General features: G+C 48.0%; 1 protein-coding gene across 5 annotated transcripts in view; it reads right to left on the bottom strand.

Moving 5' to 3' along the window:
• TNS1 (tensin 1) overlaps positions 1-25,465 on the bottom strand; it is a 207,079-nt gene that overhangs the window by 152,119 nt on the left and 29,495 nt on the right. For all 5 annotated transcript variants that reach the window (XM_032638367.1, XM_032638364.1, XM_032638366.1 and 2 more), the window contains exon 3: positions 23,599-23,636. In XM_032638367.1, the coding sequence (XP_032494258.1) occupies positions 23,599-23,636 (38 nt within the window). The remainder of the gene's footprint in view (positions 1-23,598; positions 23,637-25,465) is intronic.

The following is a 25,465-nucleotide window of genomic DNA, read 5'->3' as shown; positions in this document are numbered from 1 at the left end:
AAAATGGGCAGAAGACCTAAATAGACATTTCTCCAAAGAAGATATACAGAATGCCAACAAACACATGAAAGAATGCTCAACATCATTAATCATTAGAGAAATGCAAATCAAAACTACAATGAGATATCATCTCACACCAGTCAGAATGGCCATCATCAAAAAATCTAGAAACAATAAATGCTGGAGAGGGTGTGGAGAAAAGGGGACACTCTTGCACTGCTGGTGGGAATGTGAATTGGTTCAGCCACTGTGGAGAACAGTATGGAGGTTCCTTAAAAAACTACAAATAGAATTACCATATGACCCAGCAATCCCACTACTTGGCATATACCCTGAGAAAACCAAAATTCAAAAAGAGTCATGTACCAAAATGTTCATTGCAGCTCTATTTACAATAGCCAGGACATGGAAACAACCTAAGCGCCCATCATCGGATGAATGGATAAAGAAGATGTGGCACATATACACAATGGAATATTACTCAGCCTTAAAAAGAAATGAAATTGAGCTATTTGTAATGAGATGGATAGACCTAGAGTCTGTCATACAGAGTGAAGTAAGTCAGAAAGAAAAAGACAAATACCGTATGCTAACACATATATATGGAATTTAAGGGAAAAAAATGTCATGAAGAACCTAGGGGTAAGATAGGAATAAAGACGCAGACCTACTGGAGAACGGACTTGAGGGTGTGGGGAGGGGGAGGGGTGAGTTTTGACAGGGCGAGAGAGAGTCATGGACATATACACACTAACAAACGTAGTAAGGTAGATAGCTGGGGGGAAGCAGCCGCAAGGCACAGGGATATTAGCTCGGTGCTTTGTGACAGCCTGGAAGGGTGGGATGGGGAGAGTGGGAGGGAGGGAGACGCAAGAGGGAAGACATATGGGAACATGTGTGTATGTATAGCTGATTCACTTTGTTATAAAGCAGAAACTAACACACCATTGTAAAGCAATTATACCCCAATAAAGATGTTTAAAAAAAAAAAAAAAAAAAAAAAAGGAACAGAGCAGCATCCCAAGCTTGAGACCAGGCTCAGAGAGGGCAGGACCTTGGCTAGCAATGAAAGCAAGAGGGCAGGGCCTCCAGGGGTGGGGCCACAGTGGGGAACAGGGCTGAAAGCAGGGGTGTGTTCCCACGAGGGCCTGGCCAGCCCCAGGCCAGCCGCCTGGTAAGGCTTCCCAGAGCCACGTGACCCCCAAGGCCACCCGCTTCGGCGCTACCCGCTGGCGCCAGCTCCGAGCAAGCCAAGCAGACTTACATGGACGTCGCAGGGACACGGTATTCATCAGATGAGGCGTCGCAGGAGGTGGGCCCATGGGCTTCCCCCCTCCCCCGCCCAACTTCACCCAAGAGGCACCGGCTTCCTCTCCCTACAGAGCCCCCTCCTTCCTGGGCACAAGGCAGCGGGCCAGCCAGGACAAGGCCAGGGAAGGGAAGCTGGGAATGGGAAGGATATTGGGCTCCTGATTTCATATCCAGCTGGACAGAGACCCCACTTGGGAGCCCGCAGGGAAATCTGTGCTGGAGAAAAGGATGGATGGATGAAAGAGGAAACAGATAGCAACTACGGAATAAGGACCCATCAGGAAAAGTGGTCATGTATCATCAGTTGATTGGTGAAGAGACAGAGGCAATGATACATGTACACACATGATTATTACTGAAACAGAAAGAGAGACTAGAGCACAGTTTCCAAGTCCATCTGCCTAATTCAAACCAACCAACCGAAACAAGACATTTTTGAGATAATCAGGGAAAACTGAACACAGACTAGGTATTAGCTGCTCTTAAGAAAATGTTATTAATTATGTTGACTGCGATAATGGTATTATGGTAATGTTAAAGTTAAAAGTCCTTATCTGTTAATGATATGCACTGAAGTATTTACAGTGAAATGATATAATGTCTGGGATTTGCTTTAAAAAAACTTCCAGCAAAAAAAAAAAAAAGAAAGAAAGAAAAAGAAAAGAAAGTAAAGGGGGACAGATGAATCAAACACAGCAAGAAACTGACAATTTTTGAAGGAGGAATATGAATATAAAGGAGTTCATCATACTATTCTCCTACTTCTGTACACGTTTCAAATCTCCCGTAATAAAGAACTGACCAAAGGAGAAAATATATATATAAGTTCATCTGATCCATGTTTCCTAAAGTGTGGTATTCAAGATGATTTTCCTTGGAAACATGGCTCAACTACTTTAATTTCTTTTGTATTTAGCAAGAAATTAAAAACATAGATTAAGCCCATACATTCTATCACTTAGAATGAGTAAACGGTTAAAAAAGCAAGTCATTTTTTAAAAAATGAAGTAACAATGCAGGATGGTGATGCCTGATATGGTAAAATGGGAAAGGAGGACAAGCCTGACGGCAGTTGGGAAACCAACAAGCTCACCCACACTCCCCGCTGCATGGGAAGCCGATAACTGACCCACAGTGGGAGTCTTTCACCATCTGCCCAAGCCCTCGTCTGCACCCCTGTCTGCAGGGACGCAGCTACACCGGAGACGTCAGCCACAGAGGATGGATCAGGCTGCTGGTGGTGGACAGTGCTGGTGTAGCTGGTGACAGACAGTGGACTGCTGCTGTTTACCAAGGGCAGCTCAGACCTGGCTCTGTATTTCCAGAATCTCCAATCCCCAGACTGTCCTTGGATGTTGACAATATCTTACCCATTTACAGATGGGGGAACTGTGACTCAGAGACAATAGGTGACCTTCTCAAGACCCCAAGGCCAGCGGGTGACAAAGCCTGGATTTGAACCCACATCTCTCTGACACCCAAGGCTGCTAGCTGAACCTTGAAGGTAGGTAGGTAACCAGGCCAGCAGGAGCCTGAGGCCCAGCCAAGAGCTAAAGCAATGAAAGAGGTGGAAAGGAGGACAAGAACCGTATGACCATGGGAGGAAAAAGAAGGAGAGGAAGTCGGGGAGGGCCTGGGCTGCACAACAGGTTTGGGGTGCCTGGATACCTATTACACAGAAGTAGCAGAAAGGGAAAGACTGCAGCAAGTTGAATGGAGGTTAGACCACTAGGGGAACTGGATGGTAGAAATGGAAGACTGTGAGCCTTGGTCATCATTTCAAAACATCACACTTCTGAGCTTCAGAATTATTCCAGCTTAGTAAGGGGAGGTAGGTTATCCCACGCCTCCTGTAACTTCTAGTTGGTAGCCGAAATGTGTTTGATTAAGAGAACTGGGGAAATGAGTATAACTTCTCAAATTGTGAGGTTCACGGGGGAAATACTAATGAAAGAATCTTTTCATTGTCCATCTGAGCCTGAAATAGGCCCGAAGACAAAGGCGTTAGGGTAGTGCCCTGGAGAGGGCTGCCTGCTTGCCCAGGTCTCTAACATTACGCTTCTAAGAACTGGGGAAGGAATGAGGAGGGACACTAACCTTCCTTTGCAAAGCTCTCAGCACCCAGGAGACCCCCATCCATCTTTCCTGGCAGCTGGGATGCCCCAGGGAGTTCCAGTCCCCCAAGCAAGTCTTGTCTCCCATGCTTGCACCTCCTCTCAGGACCACATCCTGTGTCCAGGGTCCAGACGAGCTGACTGGAGCCTAATGCTGCGGCGGGACGGGGGGAAGGGGGGGAAGGGGGGATGACGGGGAGGCAGGGGCCACTGGGCCATCTGCAGCACAGTGGGGGTTCTGGCTCCACCCATTCGCTAGCTGTGTGAGGTGGGGCAAGCAGCTTGACCTCTCTGAGCCCCTGACAGGTCCCCCGTCCTCCCCACCTTCTCCTCCTGTCGGTGCTAAAACTGGAAGAATAATAATAGCAACCTCCTCACGGAGCTGTCTTGAGAATTCAGTGACATGATCCATGCAGTGTGCTTAGCATGCAATCTGGTACCTAATTGCTTAATAAATGGTAACCGCTCTTATTATTATTATTACTATTAACTATCCTATCCAAGGCCCACAGTGGGGCCCTTTGGCATTCAAGCTCTCCTGGGACTGGATGGAAGGAAGTGGCTGGTGGGCAGCAGCCGGCAGGACAAAGGAGGGGTGAGCACCGCAGCTCAACCTCATCCTCTCCAGGAATGCAGGGCTGGCGGCTGGGAGGGTGGGGGGCGAGGGGAGATGCCTCGCCGCTGAGGTCAGGCCCTATTCGGAGCTGGCAGTGCATTTATCATCCTCCTGGGTGAGGGGAGGTGGGGGAGGAGGGGGAGAGGCAGCTGCAGAGAGCAGTGGGAGGACTCCCTGTAGGGGAGGGACCGCTCCTGCACCGCGGTCCTGGGAGACCCCCGCAGCCCCTCCTAACTGGCCCAGTGAGTGTGGGGCAGGAGGAGTGCCAGCTTCACATAAAGGTGCCCCCCACTCATCGCCCCAACCAGAAATAGGACATTCACCCCACGAGGTGCACCATCCCCAAAGCTCTCCACAGCAACTCGATGAGCTAGACATTACTTTCATGATCCCCATCTTACAGAGGAGGAAACTGAGGCTCAGGCTGGTCCAGCTCAAGGCACATGGATACTCACTGGCACCAGTCCCATCTGCTGGCTCTTGTCACTGCCCCAGAGGCTGGGCTCACAGCAGTGGGTACAGCGGTGGTGCCAGAACAGATGTGGTCTTAAGGGGCACCAGCTGGCCTGTGCTATATTCCCCAGGTCAGTGCAAGGCAGGCTGGGACTTCAGGATTCTCCTGGGCTCACCATCCTGCCCCCTACCGACACACACATCCCAGTTCTGGAAGGCCCAGCTCTCCCCTGCCAAACACAACCATTTCTATTCTTGAGATTCCAATCAAGGGGTCCCAGCTGTCCCCTCAGTCCCCTGGGGCCCGTTCCTGGGCTCCCACCAGCACCTCCTAGAACTAATCCCTTCCAGCTATGGTATCAACCTATTTCCTCTTAGGTTGTCCTCCACGAAGACCAAGGAAATAATCTGGTTACCCCCAGTGACTGTGCCTGATACCGACTCCTCTACTGAAGCTGGAACTGCCCTAGTCCTCAGTTTCCCCTTACGGAAAGAAACAGGGAGGTCGGAGGAACCCCCAGGCCCTCTCAGCAGCGCAGGTCTTTGGGGATATAGTTAGGTTTTTCCTCTTGCGTGAAGGTCCCTTTACACTAGTTTCCACATCTCCTTCCCCAGTTCTGGAAAAGCCAGGCATCTCACCCCCGCCTCCCCAGCGGTCTAAGAACTTCGGGGAACCCTGTCCAGTTAGAGAGCCTTGCTCAGCACCTGTGGGCCCCTTGCATGTTCAAGTCCCAGAAGGTCTCCCTGTATCTCTAAGTACTCCCCATCCGACTTCAGGATATTAAACACACACTCGTATGTGCGCGTAGCCACAGTTCCTGCCTGGGCTCTGTGGTTGACCCACTTTAGACTCTCTGATGACCCTCTTCCAAAGTGATCAGATCAGAGAGAGGAACAGCTGCGGTTAACAGCACCTCAGCCTCTCCCATGATGGAGCAGGGGGTACCCCAGGTGTATCCCCAGAAGGTTGGCGGCAAGTCCTGGAAGGTACCAGAAGCCAAGCTTTGCGGGGGGTGGGGGGTCGAGGGGGGAGCAGGTAGGTATGTTCTCACTCAGGCTTCAGAAGCAGGCATTTAAAATCCTTCTTCTAAATCCACCCACCCTAGAACAATGATTCTCGAGCTTTACAGAAGAAAGGAAGGATTTGCCCAAGCTCTCACGGAGAGCAGTAATCAAAGGTCAAATCTGGAAACTAAAGAGGCGTGGACCAGGATTGCAAACTTCCATCCCAAACCAGCCTGAGGCGGGGGGCCTGTATTCTCCATCCACCCACCCATGTTGACATATGAAAAGCCAAATGACTTTCATGCTTCCTATAGAATGAGTGGGTGTGATAGTTTTGTGCGTCAAATTGGCTAGATTAGAGCACCTGGTGATTTAATCGAACACCAATCCAGGTGTGTGTGAAGGTGTTTTGTAGATAGGTTAATATCTACAGTCAACTGACCTGAAATCAAGATTACTCTCGATAATATGCATCCTCATCCAATCAATTGAAGAGCAAAAACTGGTTTCTTGGAGAAGGAATTCTGCCTCAAGGCTGCAACACCAACTCCTACCTGAGGTGTCAGCCTGCCAGCCTGCTCTATAGATTTCAGACTTGCCAGTCCTCACAACTGTGTGAGCCCATTCCCTAAAATAATTCTCTTCATATAAATATCCCATTGATTCTATTTCTCTGGAGAACCCTAACTGCTACAGGGAGTAAATAAGAGAGGTCAAAAACTATAGGTCCTACCAACTTAAAGGAACTCCCAATGGCCAGAGCTGGGTCAATCTGATCCAAGAAAAATAATGATAGCATTGGATTATAACCTATAAAGTAAAGTGGATATCCAGGTTCCATAGAGACATAAATAAATAATTGAATAAATAAATGGGGGATAAGGTACAGTTCTTTACAGTAGAATTCCAATTAATAAATGTAGAAGGAATGATGGAAATAGAAAATCAAGTAAACCAAAATTGAGGGACATTCTGCAAAATAACTAAGCAGTACTCTTCAGAAGTGCCAAAGTCAAAGGAAACAAAACGAGACTGAGGAATTGTCCCAGCTTGGAAGGGTCTAAGGAGATGTGAGAAATATATGCAAAGTGGGATCTGAAACTGGATCCTGGATCTGAAAAGAGGTAGTAACGGAAACACTAGCCAAATGCTACTAAGATCTGTAGATTAGTTAATAGCATCAGATCAATGTTAATTTCCTAGTTTCGATAACATGCAACAGTTCCATAAGATGTCAACATTCACAAAAAATGAGAAAAGGGTATAGTGGTACTCTTTGTACCATTTTTGCAAATCTTCTGGAAGTTTAAAATCATCTCAAAATTTTAAAAAAATTTAAGTGGGTCCTGAAGAAGACACAGATTAGGGGTCAGAATGAGAGCAGAGGACTGTTAAAAAATTAAGTCCTTGGAAGGGAAGACAGATTGAACCTGAGAAGGTCCCCAGACTCCTGAGAATCAGATGAGAGATGCTCAAACTAAGGGGGCAGAGGAGGAAGAAGGAAGACTGCTCAGGGAGCAAAGCAAACAGGCCTGGCCGAGGTGGAACACACGGGTATTCCAGCTCTGGGATCATCACCTGGAGAGAGCCACACTTGGCGTCTAATGATAATAACCACGATGCCACCACCATAACCACAGCTGTCACAAATCTCTGGCTACTGTGAACCAGCAGCTGAAAAGCACTCTCCATATCTAGCTAATTTAATCCTCACCACAACCCTGCAGGAAGGTCTTCATAACCCCAGTTTATAGATGAGAAACTGAGAATCAGGGCACTTCAGAAACCGTCCAAGGGGGACTTCCCTGGTGGTCCAGTGGTAAAGAATCCACCTTCCAATGCAGGGGACGCAGGTGCGATCCCTAGTCAGGCAACTAAGATCCCACATGCCATGGGGCAACTAAGCCTGCGGGCCACAACTACTGAGCTCTCGCACCTCAACTGGAGAGACCACGTGCCACAAGCTACAGAGCCCACGCACCCTGGAGCCGGCGTGCCACAACTAGAGAAGAGAAAACCCACATGCCACGACTAGAGAGAAGCCCGCGCACTGCAGCGAGAGATCCCACATGGCTCAACAAAGATCCCGCGTGCCGCAACTAACACATGGTGCAGCCAAAAAAAAAAATAAAATGTAAAAAGAAATAAAGAAAAGAAAACGGTCCAAGGTCATTCAGTTATAAGCAAGGAAAGTAGGAAACCAATCCAGCTCTGACTCCCAAGCTCCCAAGTCTTAGCACAAAAGAGATCTTCACTGCCCTCAGTCCAACCTCCTCCCCCACAATGCAAGATGGCTGCTGAGAGCTCACCATCTCACAAGACAGCCCATTCCAGGGGGGACCATTCCAGCTGTCTTCCCTAGAGGTCCAGGCAAGCTTAGTAAAGCTGAACTTCCTCCACCCAACCTGACTGCAGCCTCTGGCCTAGGACCCCATTCACAGGGGAGCCATGATAGTAATTGCTGGTATTTATCTATTACTCTAAGCATGCATTCACTCATTTAGTTCTCACAATAATCTTAGGAGGCAGGGACTCTTTTTTGACTTTTATAGATCAGGAACCCAAGTCACAGACAGACTAAGCAGCTTACAGAGTTAGTGAGCACTGAAGAAGGAGTCAGAAGCGGGCTCGGGATTCTCACCACCACCTCCAGGTCAGACTCTCTCCTGGAGCCTCTCCCTGAGTCTGGGTTCAACTCCTGGGTCCCCGTTCTACAACCTTCCTGGCTGTGTGAGCACACTGCTCAACCGTCTCAGCCTGTTTCCTCCTCTGTGCCCTGAGGGATTATATTAATGCCTATCTTTTAGTGCTGTTGTGAGGATTAGATTAAACGATCCTGTCTGTGTAGGCATAGAGGATCTTTGTAAGCCAGAGACTAATGGTGGAATTCAAGCCAGTGTGATTTTCGGAGTGCAGGAAAGGGCACTGGAGCTTTTCTGCTGCTCCTCCAATCACACATGACCCACAAGTGAACTTCCTTCCCTGCTTCCTTGAACAGAACCTGGTTTGAACCCAGACACCTGGACACCCTCGCTTGGGTGCCCAGGCCCAGCCGGTGGAAACAGGCCAGGCGGTTAATGTGTGACTCGCTCTGTACTTCGCTGTGCCCCAGGACACACATACCCATCTCCTCCTAATGGCCCCCTGCTAACATCCCACCCGACCTGCCTGCTGCCTGCTGCCTGCTGGCTGCGGGTAACAATTGGCCAAGTCATTCATCAGCCAGGGGCCAAAACCCTCAGAGAGAGGGAGCAGAGGCCTCGTAGGTCCTGGGCGGGGCAGAGCAGAAAGGAGGACATGGGGCCAGCAGGTGACCGCAGGGGGCCAAGAGGTGACCACAGGTGAGGAAATCAATATGCGGGGAGGGTAATGGAATGTGGGCCATGGTCATTCTTGTGGAGTTGGCCAGGCCTGCTGGCTAGTGGGTTTCTGGGACACTTAGCCGTCTGTTATCCTTGGGTCTCAGAATAATAGAATAAGAGTTATCATCTATTGAGAAAGAGCCCACAGGATTTAACCTACGTTTTCTCTAATCCTCAAACCAACCTTGCAAGGTGGCTGAGACACATCAGCGGCAGCGTTTTTATACCGATGAGGAGGCCAGTTTCAGAGGCGGAATGATTTGTCCGCTATAACGCAGCTCACGTAAACGGCAGAATCAAGATCCACCTGAGCCCAAGGCCAGAGGGGCTCCAACTCCACCAGGACATCCAGGCTCCGGCACTGGTTTGGGGTCAGTGGCTTGGAAGGCTCAGAATGTTAAGACTGAGTCTTGGCCCCCAGGGAGAGCCAAGCAGGAGAGAAGGCCGGGTCTTCAGGAGGCAACTCAGCGCCCTCCCTCAGGACGAGCAGCTTTTCTCAAGCAAAGGCAGACGCCCCAGGAGGGGAAGCCCATCTCTCCCTCGCTCTCCCTGCTCAGCCAGTTCCAGCGGACACTGCAGACCCTCAAGCTAAAAGCCAGAAGCAGCCAGGGAGGCTGGCATGGGCCAGGGGTTCAGGAGTCCCCTCCCTTCCCATGCCACTGACAGAACTTCCAATCTGCCCTCTCCCTGCACCGCAGACCCTGGCCCTCACCAGATCCCTCACGCTGGCTGTTTCTCAGCAGGAAACTGCTGGGCTTTGTTCCCTCCTGCACATTTCACCATGTGTCCTGTTTCAGCGGGACCCCAGGATTTCCCCCTCCTGTCTCCTTCTCTGGCTCTAATTCTCCAGCTCCCATTTGCCTTTCTCTCCCTGCTCTGGGTTCCCACCCTCCCCTTCCTAACTCCTGCAGTCTCTCAGAAGCAGCAAACCCCCATGCAATGTTTACACAGCCCCAGAGTCAGAAACGCTGAAAAATACGACCTTTTGGGAGCCACATTCCAGGAAAATGAGAAGCCGGTCACAGCTCAGTGTCACTTTCTCTCCCAGCCTTAGGTGGGTGTGGGTGTGGGTGTGTGTGTGCACGCACGTGTGCACTGACTGCTTATGACACACTCCAAGTCTACTCAGTAACCCCTGAAGGCCCCGCACTCTGAGAGACGACTCTAGGAAGATTGAGGGGAAGGGAGGATTATTACAACTTCTCAAAATATTTTATAAAGTGGAGATAAAATGGCTTCCCACCCAAGACCTACCTCATCCTCGACCCCCACTGCCAGGGAAGCAGAAGCCGGAGGAACCAGTGGCTTCGTAGGGCCCTGTGCCCAGTGGAGTTGAAACGGGGTCTCCAGGGGCAAACACACGTTAGTCAGGTGCTATCAAGGGACCCCAGCAGCAGAATCACTGGGGGTGTTAGACAGTAATGCAGATCCCTGGGCCCAAGCCAAGCCCCACCGAACCAAAGTTGAGGGTGGCAGGAATATGCTTAATGGGCTTGCCGGGCAAGGCTGAGGCCCACTGACAGGTGATGCAAGGGAATGGTGACCCATGGCTCTTCCGCTTAGAATTCAGAAAACGAGCCTCAGCAGCAGAGAGTAGAGGCTGAAAGTGGAAAAGGAAGTAATGAAAAGTCATCAGGCTTTGGAGCCAGATACTCAGATCTGAGCTGCCTGCTAGTTTCATGACTGGTGCAAACACTTCACACCTCAGTTTTCTCATTTGAGAGTGTGGCCCATTATATCCGCTTCATGGGTGGTTTTGCAAGGATTCAATGAGATGAGTGTCAAGTAGCCACCATGCAGATACTCAATGAACAGTGGCTATAAACAAAGTGATTATAATGAAAACCCCTGCGAGTTAGAGAAAAAATAGGTTCTTTGAAAAGGTAAACAAAGTTGATAAGCCTTTAGTAGACTGACCAGGAAAAAAAGAGAGACCACATAAATTACTTGAATCAGAAATGAAAGAGGGGATATTACTACCGACCTTACAGAAATAAAAATTATGAAGGAACACTATGAACAATTGTAGGGCAATAAATTAGATAGCTAAGGTGAGATGGACAAATTCCTAGAAAGACACATTGTACCAAAACTGACTCAAGAAGAAATAGAAAATCTGAATAAACATATAACAAATAAAGAAACTGAATTAGCAATCAAAACACTACACAAAGAGAAAAGCCCAGGCCCAGATGATGTCACAAGTGAATTCTACCAAACATTTAAAGAATAATCAATATCAACTCTTCACAAACACAAAGTGGAAGAGGAGCAAACACTCATTCTATGAGGCCACTGTTACCTCGATATCAAAACCAAAGACATTACAAGAAAAAGAAAACTAAAGACCAATATTTCTTATGAACAGAGATGCAACAAAATACTAGAAACCAAATCCAGCAACATATAATAGTAAGAATTATACATCATGACCAAATGGGATATATCCCAGGTATGCAAGGTTGTTTCAACATCTGAAAATCAACTACTGTAATATACCGTATCAATAGAATAAAAAAACAAAAGCACCACGATCATTTCAACAGATGCAGAAAAAGATGTGACAAAACCCTGATTTAGAAAACATTCAACAGGGACTTCCCTGGTGGTCCAGTGGGTAAGACTCCATGCTCCCAACGCAGGGGGCCTGGATTCAATTCCTGGTCGGAGAACTAGATCCTGCCTGCATGCCGCAACTAAGAGCCTGCATGCTGCATCTAAGAAGCCCACATGCTACAACTAAGAAGCCCTCATGACGCAACTAAAGATCCTGCGTGCTGCAACTAAGACCCGGCGCAACCTAAATAAATAAATAAATATTATTTAAAAAAAAAAAAAAACACTCAACAAACTAGAAATAGAAGGAAAAGCTCTTAATGTAATAAAGGGCATCTATGAAAAACCCACAGCTAACATCATGCGTAATGGTTAAAGACTGCATGCTTTCCCCTAAGATCAAGAGCAAGATGAGGATTTCTGCTCTTGCCATTTGTAGTTCTAAGAGGTTCTAGCCAGGATGAGTAGGCAAAAAAAATGAAATAAAAGGCTTTCAGTTTGGAAAGGAAGAAGTAAAACTATCTCTATTCACAGATGAGATGATCTTGTATACAGAAAATCCTACAGAATTCATTTTAAAACTATTGGAATTAATAAATGAGTTCATGAAGGTTGCAGGATAAACCTTCAATATACAAAAATCAATTGTATGGGGATATACATATGCATACAGCTGATTCACTTTGTTATACAGCAGAAACTAACACAACATGGTAAAGCAATTATACTCCAATAAAGATGTTAAAAAAATCGATTGTAATTCTATACACTGGCAATGAACAATCTGAAAATGAAATTAAGAAAACAATTCTATTTAAAATAGCAACAAAAAGAATGAAATATTTAGGAATAAATTTAGCCTCCCAAAAGTGTAAAACTTATACTCTGAAAACTACAAAACAGTATGAAAAGAATTTAAAGAAGATCTAAATTAATGGAAAGACATGCCATGCTCATGGATCAGAAGACTCAACATTGTTAACATGGCAATACTTCCCAAACTGTTCTACAGATTCAATTTAATCCCTATTAGAATTTCAGTTGGCTGCTTTGTAGAAAGTGATAGGTTGATCCTAAAATTCAAATGGAAACTCAAAGGATCCAAAATAGGCCAATCTTGAAAAAGAAGAATAAAGTTGGAAGACTCACACTTCGAATTTCAAAACTTACTATAAAACAGTAGTAATCAAAATACTGCGGTGCTGGTGTAAGGACAGACATACCCTTATTCCATTCTCAATGGAATACAATTAAGAGTCCAGGAATAAACCTTCACATCTATGGTTAACTGATCTTTGACAAGGTTGCCAAGATTTTTCAGTGAGGAAAGAGTAGTCTTTTCAACAAATTTCTGGGACAACTGGATAGGCACATGAAAAAGAATGCAGTTGGGCCCTTACCTCATACCATATATAAATACTAACTCAAAGTGGATGAAAGATCTAATGGTAACAGCCAAAACTATAAAACTCAGAAGAAAACATAGGGATAAACATGACTTTGGATTTGACTTTAGCTATGACACCAAAAGCACATGCTATAACAGAAAAAAATTAGGTAAACTGGACTGAATCAAAGTTTAAAACTTGTGTGCTACAAAGTAAAAAGACAACCCACAGGACAGGGAAAAAACGCCTCAAATCACATATCTGATAAGGGACTTGTATCCTGAACATATGAAGAACTCTTATAACCCAACAATAAAAAGGCAAATAACCTAATTTTTTTTTTTTTTTTTTTTTTTTTTTCCCGGTACGCGGGCCTCTCACTGCTGTGGCCTCTCCCATTGTGGAGCACAGGCTCCGGACGCGCAGGCCCAGCAGCCATGGCTCATGGGCCCAGCAGCTCCGTGGCACGTGGGATCCTCCCGGACCGGGGCACGAACCCGTGTCCCCTGCATCGGCAGGCGGACTCTCAACCACTGTGCCACCAGGGAAGCCCAAAAACCTAATTTTTTTAATAGGCAAAGAATCTGAATAGACATTCCTCCAAAAAAGATATACACATGACTAATAAGCACGTGAAAAGATACTCAACATCATTAGTCACCAGGGAAATCAAATCAAAGCCACCATGAGATATCACTTCATATCTACCAGGATGGCTATAATCAAAAAATTAAATAAGTACTGATGAGGATGTACAGAAATCAGAATCTTCATACATTGCTGGTGAGAATACAAAATGACGCAGCTATGTTGTAAGTTGAATCGTGTTCCCCAAAAAAAGAAATGTTGAAGTCCCAGTACCTCAGAATGGGACCTTATTTGGAAGAAGGGTCTTTATGGAGGTAATCAAGTTAAAATGTGATCATCATGGTGGGCCTTAATCCAATATGACTGGTGTCCTTATAAAAATTTGACACAGAGACAGATAGATACAGAGGAAAGATGATAAGAAGACACACACAGAAAATACCATGTGAAGATAAAAGATTAAAGTGAAGTATCTATAATCCAAGAAACAGCAAAGATTGCCAGCAAACCACTCAAATCTTAGAAGAGGCAAGGTGCGGTTCCCCCTACAGTTTTCAGAGGAACGTGGTCCTGCCAACACCTTGATTTTGGACTTTTAGCCTCCAGAACTGTGGGACAATAAGTTTCTGTTAAGTCAGTTTGTGATACTTTGCTGCAGCAGACCTAGAAAACTAATATAAGCTACTTTGGAAAACAGGCTGACAGTTCCTCAAAAAGTTAAATATAGAGTTACAACAGGACCCCATAATTCCACACATAGGTACAGATAGATAGATAGATACAAGAGAAGTGAAAACATATGTCCACATGAAAACTTGTTCATGAATATTCATGGCAGTATTATTCACAATAACCAAAAGGTGGAAACAACCCAAATGTCCATCAACTGATAAATGGATAAACAAAGTGTGGTATACCCATACAATAGAATATTATTAGGCCATACAAAGGATGTACCTTGAAAATACTATGCTAAGTGAAAGAAGCCAGCCCTGAAGAACATACATTCTATTGTTCCATTTATGTGACATCTCCAGAATAGAGAAATACATAGAGACAGAAAGCAGATTAGTGGTTGCTTAGGGCTGGGGCCGGGGTGCGGGAAGCAGAGGGATTGAGGAGGGACAGTTAAATTGTATGAGGTTTCTTAAATGCTGGAGAGGGTGTGGAGAAAAGGGAACCCTCCCACACTGTTGGTGGGAATGTAAGTTGGTGCAGCCACCATGGAAAACAATATGGCGGTTCCTCAAAAAACTAAAAATACAGTTGCCATATGATCCAGCAATCCAACTCCTCAGCATATATTCGGACAAAACTATAATTCAAAAAGATCCATGCACCCCCATGTTCATAGCAGCACTATTCACAATAGCCAAGACATGGAAACAACCTAAATGTCCATCGACAGATGAACGGATAAAGAAGATGTGGTACATATATACAATGGAATACTACTCAGCCATAAAAAAGAACGAAATCATGCTAGTTGCAGCAACACGGATGGACCTAGAGATTATCATACTAAGTGAAGTAAGTCAGAAAGAGAAAGAGAAAGACAAATACCATATGATATCACTTATATGTGGAATCTAAAATATGACACAAATGAACTTATCTACGAAACAGAAAGACTCACAGACATAGAGAGCCCAGTTGTGGTTGCCAAAGGGGAGAGGGGGCTGGGGAGGGATGGACTGGGAGTTTGGGGTTAGCAGATGCAAATTGTTATATATAGAATGGATAAACAACAAGGTCCTACTGTATAGCATAGGGAACTATACTCAATATCCTGTGATAAACCATAATGGAAAAGAATATGAAAAAGAATGTACATAAATGTATAACTGAATCACTTTGCTGTACAGCAGAAATTAACACAACATTGTAAATCAACTATACTTCAATAAAATAATTTTTTTTTAGTGTATGGAGTTTCTTTTTGAGGTGATAAAATGCTCTAATATTGACTGTGGTGATGGTTGCACAACACTGAATATACAAAAAAAACCACTGAAATGTATGCTTTACCTTGGTGGTGCAGTGGTTAAGAATTCGCCTCCCAATGCAGGGGACCCGGTTCAATCCCTGGTCAGGCAACTAGATCCCACATGCATGCAGCAACTAAGAGTTCACATGCCACAACTAAAGAGCCCGCCAGCTGCAACTAAGGAGCCCACCAGCTGCAACTAAGACCTGGCACAACCAAAAATAAATAAATAAAATAAGTAAATTTTTTTAAAAAAAGAAATGTATGCTTTAAATGGGTGAATTGTATGGTATGTGAATTACATCTCAAGAAAGTTGTTATTTTTTTAAAAAGAGTAAGAGAGGCCCTTGACCACAGAAAGCACTATTACATACTTGGCACTGTGCTGGGTGCTGACCAAGACAGCAAGGACAGAGGTGGGTCTTCAGAAGCTGCAGACAAGCGGTTCTCAAATTTGGCTGCAAAGGGGACTCACCTGGGAAGCTTTTATTTAAATCAACTTTATGGACATATAATTTATATACAATAAATGCATCCCTTCCTTTTAAGAATATAGTTCAGTGAGTTTGACAAACCCATACTCTGGGTAACCACCACCACAATCAAGATAAAGAACATCTGTATCACCCAAAAAAAGTTCCCTCACGCTCTTCTGCAGTCAGTCTTCCCGCCACCCCCAGCTCCAGGAAAGTACTAACCTGCTTTCTGTCAGGAGAGTTTTGCCTTGTCAAGAATTTCATAAAAATGTAACCATCTAGTATGTACTCTTTTGTGTCTGGCTCCTTTCGCTAAGCACAGTGTTTCTGAGATTCATCCACGATGCTGTGCGTAACAATAGTTCATTCGTTTTTATCACCACGTAGTATTCCACTGGACCTTCATGACACAGTTTGTCCATTCACCTGCTGTTGACTATCTGGGTTTTTCCAGTTTGTGAATTGTGAATTCATAGCTATTGTGAATAAAGCTGGTATGAATTTATGTGCAAGCCTTTCAGCGGACATGTTTCCATTTCTCTTGGGTAGATACCTTGGAGCAGAATTGCTGGGTCATAAGGCAAGTGTATGTTTAACTTTATAAGGAATGGTCACTTTCCAGAATGGTTGTGCCATTTTACACTCCTACTTATGGTTGCCACTTTCAAAAATCCCAATGCCCAGGTCATGCCCCAAACCAATTAAATCAGAATCCCTGGGGAGGGGGACCCAGGCATCATTATCTTTAAAGCACCCTAGTGATTCTAATGCACAGACAAGGTCTGGAACCACTGCTACAGATCTCAGGTGCCCTGAGGCAAGCAAACAGCAAAAGACACATTATATTCACCTACATCTGTTTCCTCATTCTTCCTTGATAGTGGAGAGGGAGAAGAGAAGCAAAACATATGCAAGCATCATCTTGCTTGACACCAGTGCCCTTAGCAAGCTTGGCTGGTCTCTCAGTTCAGATTTTTCCCCACCATTTTTTGTTTTGTTTTGTTTTGGGGTTTTTTGGCTGCACCGTGTGGCCCAGCATGGCATGCGGGATCTAAGTTCCCCAACCAGGGATTGAACCCGTGCCCCCTGCAGTGAAAGCGTGGAGTCCTAACCACTGGACCGCCAGGGAATTCCCATCTCCCCTCTTTTTCTGAGTTAGAAGAAGGTAGGAGGAATACAAAATGATAAATATTAGCAACATTTTGACCACTTAATTTTGAGGTTGGCATTTTAGCTGGGTTATCATAGAGCCCTACAAAATAGGTCCTACTATAATCCTTGTGTTACAGATGAGGAAACTGGGGCTCAGAGAGGTTAAGTACCTTGCCCAGGGTCACACAGCCAGTTATTATTGTAGTCAGCATTTAAACTCAACAGTCTGTCTCTAAGGCCAAAGAACTTAAGCACTCCACTGGGCTCAGAGCAACGGATGGGTCTTGGAGCCATGAACCTCCTCCCACTACCCTGCTATCCTGGTAGCAGGAGAATACAACAAGCCTCCAACACAATTGTGAAGGGAGGCTGCAGGTGTGTTTATGAGAGAGTGGGAGAGTGATGTATAATGTGACTGAAAGATGGGGGTTAATTATGGGATTTCCTTTCCTTTCAAGCTTAAAGGATGGGATTTAAACCCCTCTGGTACAGGGGAGGAGACCAACTCATTGCTGCAGCCTCCTGCCTTCACTCCCCTCGCCCCTCCCCCCCTCCCGGTGCTGAGGGCAGGGAGGTGCCAGGGCTGGGAAGAGGGCAGGAGAACTAAAGGAAGCGAGGTGACCAGGGGCTGCCAGGAGGCTGAGGTGTGGGCCTGGGCAATTTGCCTGCCCTGCATCTACCTGGTCCTTTCATCTAACTCTTATCTGACCTGGAATAGACAGCTAGCATTTTGCTGGAAGGAACCGCCCTCGTCAGCTGGGACTGCTATTTCAAACAAGGGGGCAAGTCAGGAGTGAAAAAAGGGTTTCTCAGACACGTATCAGGATGAGGGGAAACTGGGTGTGGGCTGCGCAGGAACTCTCTGTATTATCTTTGCAAATTTTCTGTAAATCGAAAGCCAGCCTAAAATGTAAAGTCTCCTTTAAAATAATAAATAAATACACAAATGAATAAGATGTATCTGGAGGTTGTAGAACCCTATAGCAGGCAAGTGAGGAGAAAAGCAAAACAGAAGAAAATCTGCTGTGTATATACACACCATGCACATGCTCAAATAAAAGTGGAAGACAAATCCTGGGCCGTTCATTTTAAATCCTCAGTAGGAGAAACAATTGGGGGCAGATAAGGACCCCTATGAGACTTAAGGGTGGGGACTAAGGGAGGCTTAGAATTTGCTCCCTTCAAGAGATTTAGGGGGACAGCTGGAGAGTGGGGCTTCCGTGAACTACGATGAGTTGCCAGTGCCTGTACCAGCCCCTTCTCTCTATTTGTCTCTGTTTCTCCGGCTTGCTCTCAGACTCACCTCCCTTCTCACCTGCTCCCCACCATTTATCCCAGGGCAGTGCCAGAAAGCCACTGGCACTAAGGTGCCCTTAGCCAAGTTGGTTACCGTCCCTGGGCCTCAACATTGGATCTCTAAAACGGGACTCCCATGAGCCCTGCCCACCTCCCAGGACTGAGAAGGTAAGGGAAAATGTTTTGTGTATTACAAAGTTCAGTGTAGACACAGGTGATTAAATGTTCAGAGCCAGTCTGCTCACAGTAGCCCCAAACTGGAGATAACCCAAATGGCAATCAGCAGTGGAATAGATAAATAAATTGGGGTTTATTCACATACTGGAATACAACACAGCAATAAAAAAAGAAGGAACCACTGCAACCCACTAGAACACAGATGAGCCGCCCGGAGATAATGCTGAATGAAATAAGCCAGACACAAAAGTAAACATACTGCATGATTCAATTTATATGAAGTTCATAAACAGGCAAAACCAATCTCTGATGGTATAAGTAAGACTAGCAATTACGTTTGGGGGATATTGGTTGGAGGGGAGCATAAAGGCTGCTTCTGGGGTGCCGGAAATGTTCTAGATCTTGATCTGGTTCATATATATGTACAAATTTATCAATTTGTATACTTGATGGTATGTGAGTTATACCCCAACCAGACAATGTAAATGCCTAGATTTATTATTTGGAGCATCTTTTTTTTTTTTTTTTTTTGGCCACACCATGCAGCTTTCGGGATCTTAGTTCCTTGACCAGGGATTGAACCCGGGCCCACGGCAGTGAAAGCGCCAAGTCCTAACCACTGAACTGCCAGGGAATTCCCTATATGGAGCATCTTTGTGTTAGGAGGTAGGAGAACTTTTTGAAGGAGAATTTTTAAATGGTTTTTCTGCTCCTTCTTTCCTGCTCTCATCCACCCCCTCAGCCTCTCCCTATATAGGAACTTCTTGTTTCTCAACATTCCTTTATTCCACTCCTTTACTTCTTCATTGGAACCTCTACTACAGGCCAGGCACTATTCTAGAAGCTGAGGGCGCAACATACCTCTCAACAGTCCCAAGTGCAATAAACATGTATTTAACATCTGCTCTGAGCTGAGCACTAAGGGCCCTCCTCTACCAGCACTGAGCATTTTCTCTCAAGCAGGTCCAAGTGGCAAAGAACGAGGCACAGAATATCTGGGCTCCTTTCTAGTTTCACCTATGGTTCCAAGAAAGAAGATGCCTACTATGTGTCAACGTGCATTTAATCCTCTATAACCCAGCTCACACAGCTGGAAGGCAGCAGGGTAGAGTTCAAACCCAGGTATGTCTGATTCCTATGTCCCTGCCCTACCCACCGCTCTCGAGACCTCCCGAGAGCCAGATCAGTTTTGCTCTCTCCCTGGAACTCTGTGGTCATCAGCCTCCAAATGGTCCCAGTGATTCTTGCCTCCAAGTATTCATGTCTTTATAGGCCCCTCCCACACTCAATGGGGCTGACTTGTGTGACTAACAGCATATTGTAGAAATAGTGTTTGTCTTCCAAGGCCAGGCTATAAAAGACATGGGCCTTCTGCCTCGCTCTTTCTTGAATCACTCACTTTGAGGCAGCCAGGCACCATGTTATGAGGACACTCAAGCAGTCCTATGGAGACGGCTGTGTGTCAAGAAACCGACACCTCCTGCCAAAAGCCACCCCCAACTTGTTAGCCATGTGAATGAACCATCTTGGAAGGAGATCCCCCAGCCTGTCAGGCCTTCAGGTGACATTAGCCCCACCTGACATCTTGACTGCCACCCCATGAGAGACCCCAGCCCAGAACCGGCCAGCTAAGCCAGTCTCAAATTTCTGACGCACAGAAACTGTGTGTCGCTGCTTTAAGCTACTAAATTTGGGGGTAATTTGTTACATCACATTGTGACGTATAAATCATAGAGCCCCGCTCAGAGCCATGGGTTCATGATGCAGCAACAGTCTGGAAGGAGGCATGTTTAGGCATCTAGAACCAGCCACTTACCAGAGGGGTGGCCAGAGCGAGCTAAATTTGAGAGGACAGGAGAGGATCAATACCAGCAAGAAATCCCCAGTGTGTGGGAAAGAACTGTGAAATAAGAGACCAAGCAAAGCAGAAGTCCTGGCACCCTCTTCCCTAGAAATTTCCCACACTCTTCATCTACCTCAGTAAATAGAACCACGTGTACCCGGTGACTCTGGCCAAAAACCTGGGAGTCATCCTTGAGCCATTCTCACTCTCACACCCAACATCCCATCCCATCCACAGCCGGGCTCTGGGCTCTACCCCAGAATGCATCCCAGGCCTGGTCCCTTCTGATCATCTTTCTGGCAAGCGCCATGGACTAAGCCACCAGCGTCTCTCACCTGGACAACATCAGCCGCCTCCTGACCCACCTCCCTGCTCCTACACTTCTGCCTGCTCAAGGTCAGAGTGGCCTTCTCCAAGTGGAGATCAGATCATGCCTCTCACGCTTAAAACCCGCCAGTGCTCACTACTCTCCAGCCACACGGCCTTCCTTCAAGCATGACAAGCTCACCTCACCTCGGGTGCACTGGCTCTTTCCATCTCTCAAATCATCATGTAACATCACTGGAGTCTCCTCTCACACAATAGTTCCTTGGAGGAGTTGTCCTGGGCCACTCAGCCTAATCATTCTCTAACCCCCGCTCTAGCTCGATTCCCTCATAACTTGTTTGCCTATTTATTGTCTGTCTCCCCTGTGCGAATGTCAGTCCCATGAGGGCAGAGGCCTTCTCTGTCTTGTTCACCTACAACAGTGTCTGGCATATGGAAAGAGCTCAAAACACACTGGTTTAATAAACCCCTTCTAGAGGCAGGGGGATGGATGCGATGACCTCCAAGTTGATCTGGTTATAAAATCCAGGGTACAGAGCTCTGCTGTGTGGTCTGGGGCTCACATCACCCTTTCCCGGCAGGAGGAAAAGGCAGGGCGTTAGCAAGATCTGTAGTTTTAGGGGAGAGACTTGCCAGGTGGGTGGAGCTCACACCACCAGTGGGTACCATTTCCTATAGAGGAAAATCCTATAAAAAGCCCCTTTTGTCTGTCTGGCCACTGCCCTGCCAGGCCACCTCTCCCCTCCGGGTTAGCCTCATTGGCTGGGCAGAGCAGGGCTGCAGCAGCCTGGTGTATTCTGAACCCCCAGCGTATGTGAGAACTGCCAAGCAGGGTACACCTCCCAGAAGTCATCTTTGTCATCTCTCTGCGTCCACACAGGAGGCAGCTGTACAGCAAGGAGCCATCTTCTGTCACACCTCTCAGCCTCTCCGGACCCCCCTTTCACCCTACTCAGGCCTTCACTGGACATTCATCACCTATCCTCTCTGACTGTATCCACTACCGCAAGAGATGGAAGGCAAAGGGGGAAAAGCAGGTAAGGATCAAGGAATGTCTGCCCCTAGGCAAGAGGGACATTTTAGAAGGAAGCGCAAAGGCCCAGGGACAGAAATGGGTGAGGAGTTATACTGTGAGATCTTGGGAAAGTCAATCAACCTTTGGGTGCCTCGGTTTATCTGTAAAACAACGAGATCTTTTGGCCTGTTTTATGCTCTGGTAGAATTAAAAGAATAAAATCAGATAACGCATTGAAGTGTTTTCTAAGGCCTACAGCATTGTACAAATGTCCATTGTTATTAAGAGAAACAGGTGCAGGAAAGGGGCGGTTGATTGGGGAGGAGCAAGAACACCGGAAGGTTCTGGGGTTAAAGGTGGAAAAACTCTGCTCTGGATGAAGAGAACAAGGTGGGAGATGCAGGGAGAGGCAGAAACTCACTTCCCACCTAGAGAAGAAAAGGCTGAGGTTGTCAGAAAAGCAGAAGACAACAGAAGGGGCAGAAACTGTCCAGGTGGCAGAAACAAGCCAGGCCTTTTGCACTTCTGCCGGGACAGCCCTCCAACCTGGAGTTTCCAGATGGAGAGACCCCTACCCTACCCCACAACAAGGCTGTGTACTCTGCTTGAGCAAGGTCACTCAGGAGGAAGTGGATCCCCTCTCAGAGAGGCCTACTCCATCAGCACCTTTCTCCAATGTAACTCTCTGCCCTCAGAGCTACCAATTGATAATAATCAATTACCTGTTATGTTTTTGAGCACCTATTGTGTGTCAGGCACTGTGCTGGGCACGTCACACACATTATCCCATCTCAGCCTCATAATAACCTTTTCTTACTCCCATATCCTTGAGAATGAAATAGAGGCTCAGAGAGGTTACATGACTTGCCCAAGGTCACCCAGTTAATAAGAAGCAGAGCATGAGATGCACCAGACACTGGGCCTCAACTCCTCAAAGCTCCTTTTTGAAGCATCCTCCCCATTCCTTCCCTCCACTGAACTCCTTCCTGAAAGATTAAGTGCGAACAGCAAAGGCAGGGGTCAGAGGGCAGGGAGGATATTAACAATAATGGGGACAGTGCGTAGACTGGCTGCACATGAAAGGTTGAGGCAGAGCACTTCCACCTCCAGAAGGCTGAGCACATCTGACGGAACAATTTCCTTCCCAAGTCATCCATCAAAATCCATCCCGGTGTCATCCCCACCCCCACCCCCACTACTCCAAGGCTGCCACCAGGTGATCACTCTTCTGCCAAAGCATGAGAGGATGCAGCAAGGGACCAGCCAACCTGGCCAACCAGGACCCAGCAATTCCTCTGGTCTTTCTTTCCTCCTGTTTTCCTCTCCCACTAAGACAAGCCAGAAAACACTGATGGGGAAACTGAGCACCGAAGTGGGATCCCGCCAATGAAGAGAGTGGGACAGTCGCTCAAGGAGGTTCCAGACCCAGCGCGACCCTGACCTCTGACCTTTTTTCACCTCACCCCCACTCCCCCTACCTATCCCCTTCTCCGCCCTCGGGGTCCTATGGCTGTGGCACTATCCCGCGTTTTTCTAGGCTGGCCAAATCCGGCCAACTAGAGCTCTGCGCGGCCCAAGGGGGAATTGAAATGCATCCCTCTCCGCCTTCATATATCCACTCCCCTTGAGAACTAGGTGGAAATACCTTCAAAGGCCCTTCTCCAGGAGCTCGATCCCCGCCAGTCACCCCCAATAGCCGCCGAGCCTGCGCATCGCGCCCCCATCCCCCTCGCCGCCCCGCGCCCCCGGCCCTCGCCTTCACCTTGACCTGAGCCAGCTCCGGGGCCCAGAAGCTTTGCATAAACAAAGAGAGAAGGAGGGGACGATCAGGGCACCGCCCCCGGCCCGCCGGCGCCCCCGCTCCAGTCCCGTGACCCCTAGCCCGTCCCGTCCTCAAGCCCCCCGCGGGGCCAGCGGCCCGCAGCCCCTTACCTTGGCCTGGCATTTCCGATGACAGGAGAAGCTGCAGACTGCAAGGGGGCGAGACACAGAAAGAAAGTTTAGCCGCGAGGTATGAAATGGAAACTCCGGCGAAATCTCCTCCCACCCCCGCCCGCAATCCGCGCTCGGGAGGGAAGGAGGGACGGAGGGAAGGAGGGACGGAGAGAGGAGGGGGCGGGGGGCTGCCGCAGCTCCCCGGGGCCTCAGGGGCGAGAACGCCCGGGACTGCGAACCCGCGGGCCGAGGAGGCGCCTAGACCACGTTGCCAGAGACCCTCGGGCGGCCGCGGGAAGTTGGGAGGAGCGAGGGGAGAGGAGGGGAACCGACTCCGCCGCTGGATCCTTGCAGAGGGCAGAGGTGGCCCGGACCCAGGGTCCTTGTCAGCCGAGCTAGGAATAAGGGGACCTTCTCCCCTTACACGCCCTGCAGGCAGTTGGCACCCGGGAACCACGATCACACTCACTCCCCCAAGGAGAGACACACACACCCAATTCATGGTCCAGGAGAGGCCCGCGCGCACGCACACACACACACACACAGACACCAATAACCACTTACACCCATACACTCAGCCATACGTGCACACAGAGCCAGCCTTGCACACCCACTCACAAGCTCAAGGAGAAACCTCTGACTGGGGGCGGGGGGGGGGGGGGAAGTCGCACACAATTTCTTGGGAGATCCTCGGAGTACAGCCTGTACACAGACGTGTGGGCACAGACTCACAAACTTTATGTGTTGAAACACACACACACACACACACACACACACACACACACACACACACACGACTTGCTCTGCCCTCCCACTACCAGAAGCTGGAATCAAATTTCCTGTGGGGTTCCCTCAGCCTGGAATGTCCCAGCCTGCCCACCCTAACCCCAGGGCCCTCCACCCAGGACTTGGTGAGCCCCTCTCACCAGGTCCCGAAGATGGGTGAGGGGTCTCCTGAGCTGAGTTCCTGCGCTGACTTGGGCTGCAGAGGCAGGTGGGTCAGGGGCGCTGGTTAGGGAACAGGGAGCCACCCTGACGGTGAATCCTCACAGCCCCGGACCACAGTCGGCTGCCCTGCCTCCTGGATCTACAGTTACCCAACCCCTTTCCAACCACGAGCCAACCAGATCCCCAGCAGAACGCAGAAGGGAGACTGAGGCACAGCTGAAGGCCCAGAGCCGCCAAAAGAGGCTCCAAGGCACCCCACACGAAGGCTTCTGCTTTGTCGGTGGGAGTAGGGGTCGGGGGGAAGCTGGGAGGCACACCGGGTGGAGTCTGGGATGTGACCTTGGCCGGCCCTTGTTCTCCCAGCACCTAGTTCTGGCCCCAGCGCAGCCTGTGGTTCAGCCAGTGATGCGCAAGGCTTTCCTGACCCCACCAGCTGCACAGCCCGGGGACTTCTCCGCCCCCAGCCACCCACGTCAAGTCAGACCCATCCATCAAGCCTTTCTGCTTCTCCCTCTGCCCCACCCCCCCCAACCCCAGGCAACGCCCCTGCAGAGGGTGTTTCCACTCTGACGCCGGCAGCCTGCCTAGCCCCACCCCCATGCCTTCTTTTCTGGCCTAGGAATGTGGAATTGAGAAAGCCTCTGGCCATGTGGCCTGAGCTTTGAAGGCCCTTCCAGTCAGGCAGGCGCCCCACTGGGCCACTGCCTCCAAACCAAGGGACCTTTCCTCTTCCTCTGCTAATCAAATGCCAGGTCTTCAAGAATGAGGCCTGGGCCCCTCCTCTGGAGGCCTCTCTCACTCTTCCCTCCTCCTTGAAGGTATCACCAGAGAGTGCCATTTCCTGCACCATCTTGATTCCTACACTGTGGGCTCCTTCAAGGAAGGGACCTCCTGGCTCTCTCTCTCTCTCTCTCTC

The sequence above is a fragment of the Phocoena sinus genome, chromosome 7, assembly GCF_008692025.1.
Source record: "Phocoena sinus isolate mPhoSin1 chromosome 7, mPhoSin1.pri, whole genome shotgun sequence".
Lineage (NCBI taxonomy): Eukaryota > Metazoa > Chordata > Mammalia > Artiodactyla > Phocoenidae > Phocoena > Phocoena sinus.
This window is presented reverse-complemented; position numbering and strand designations above follow the sequence as displayed.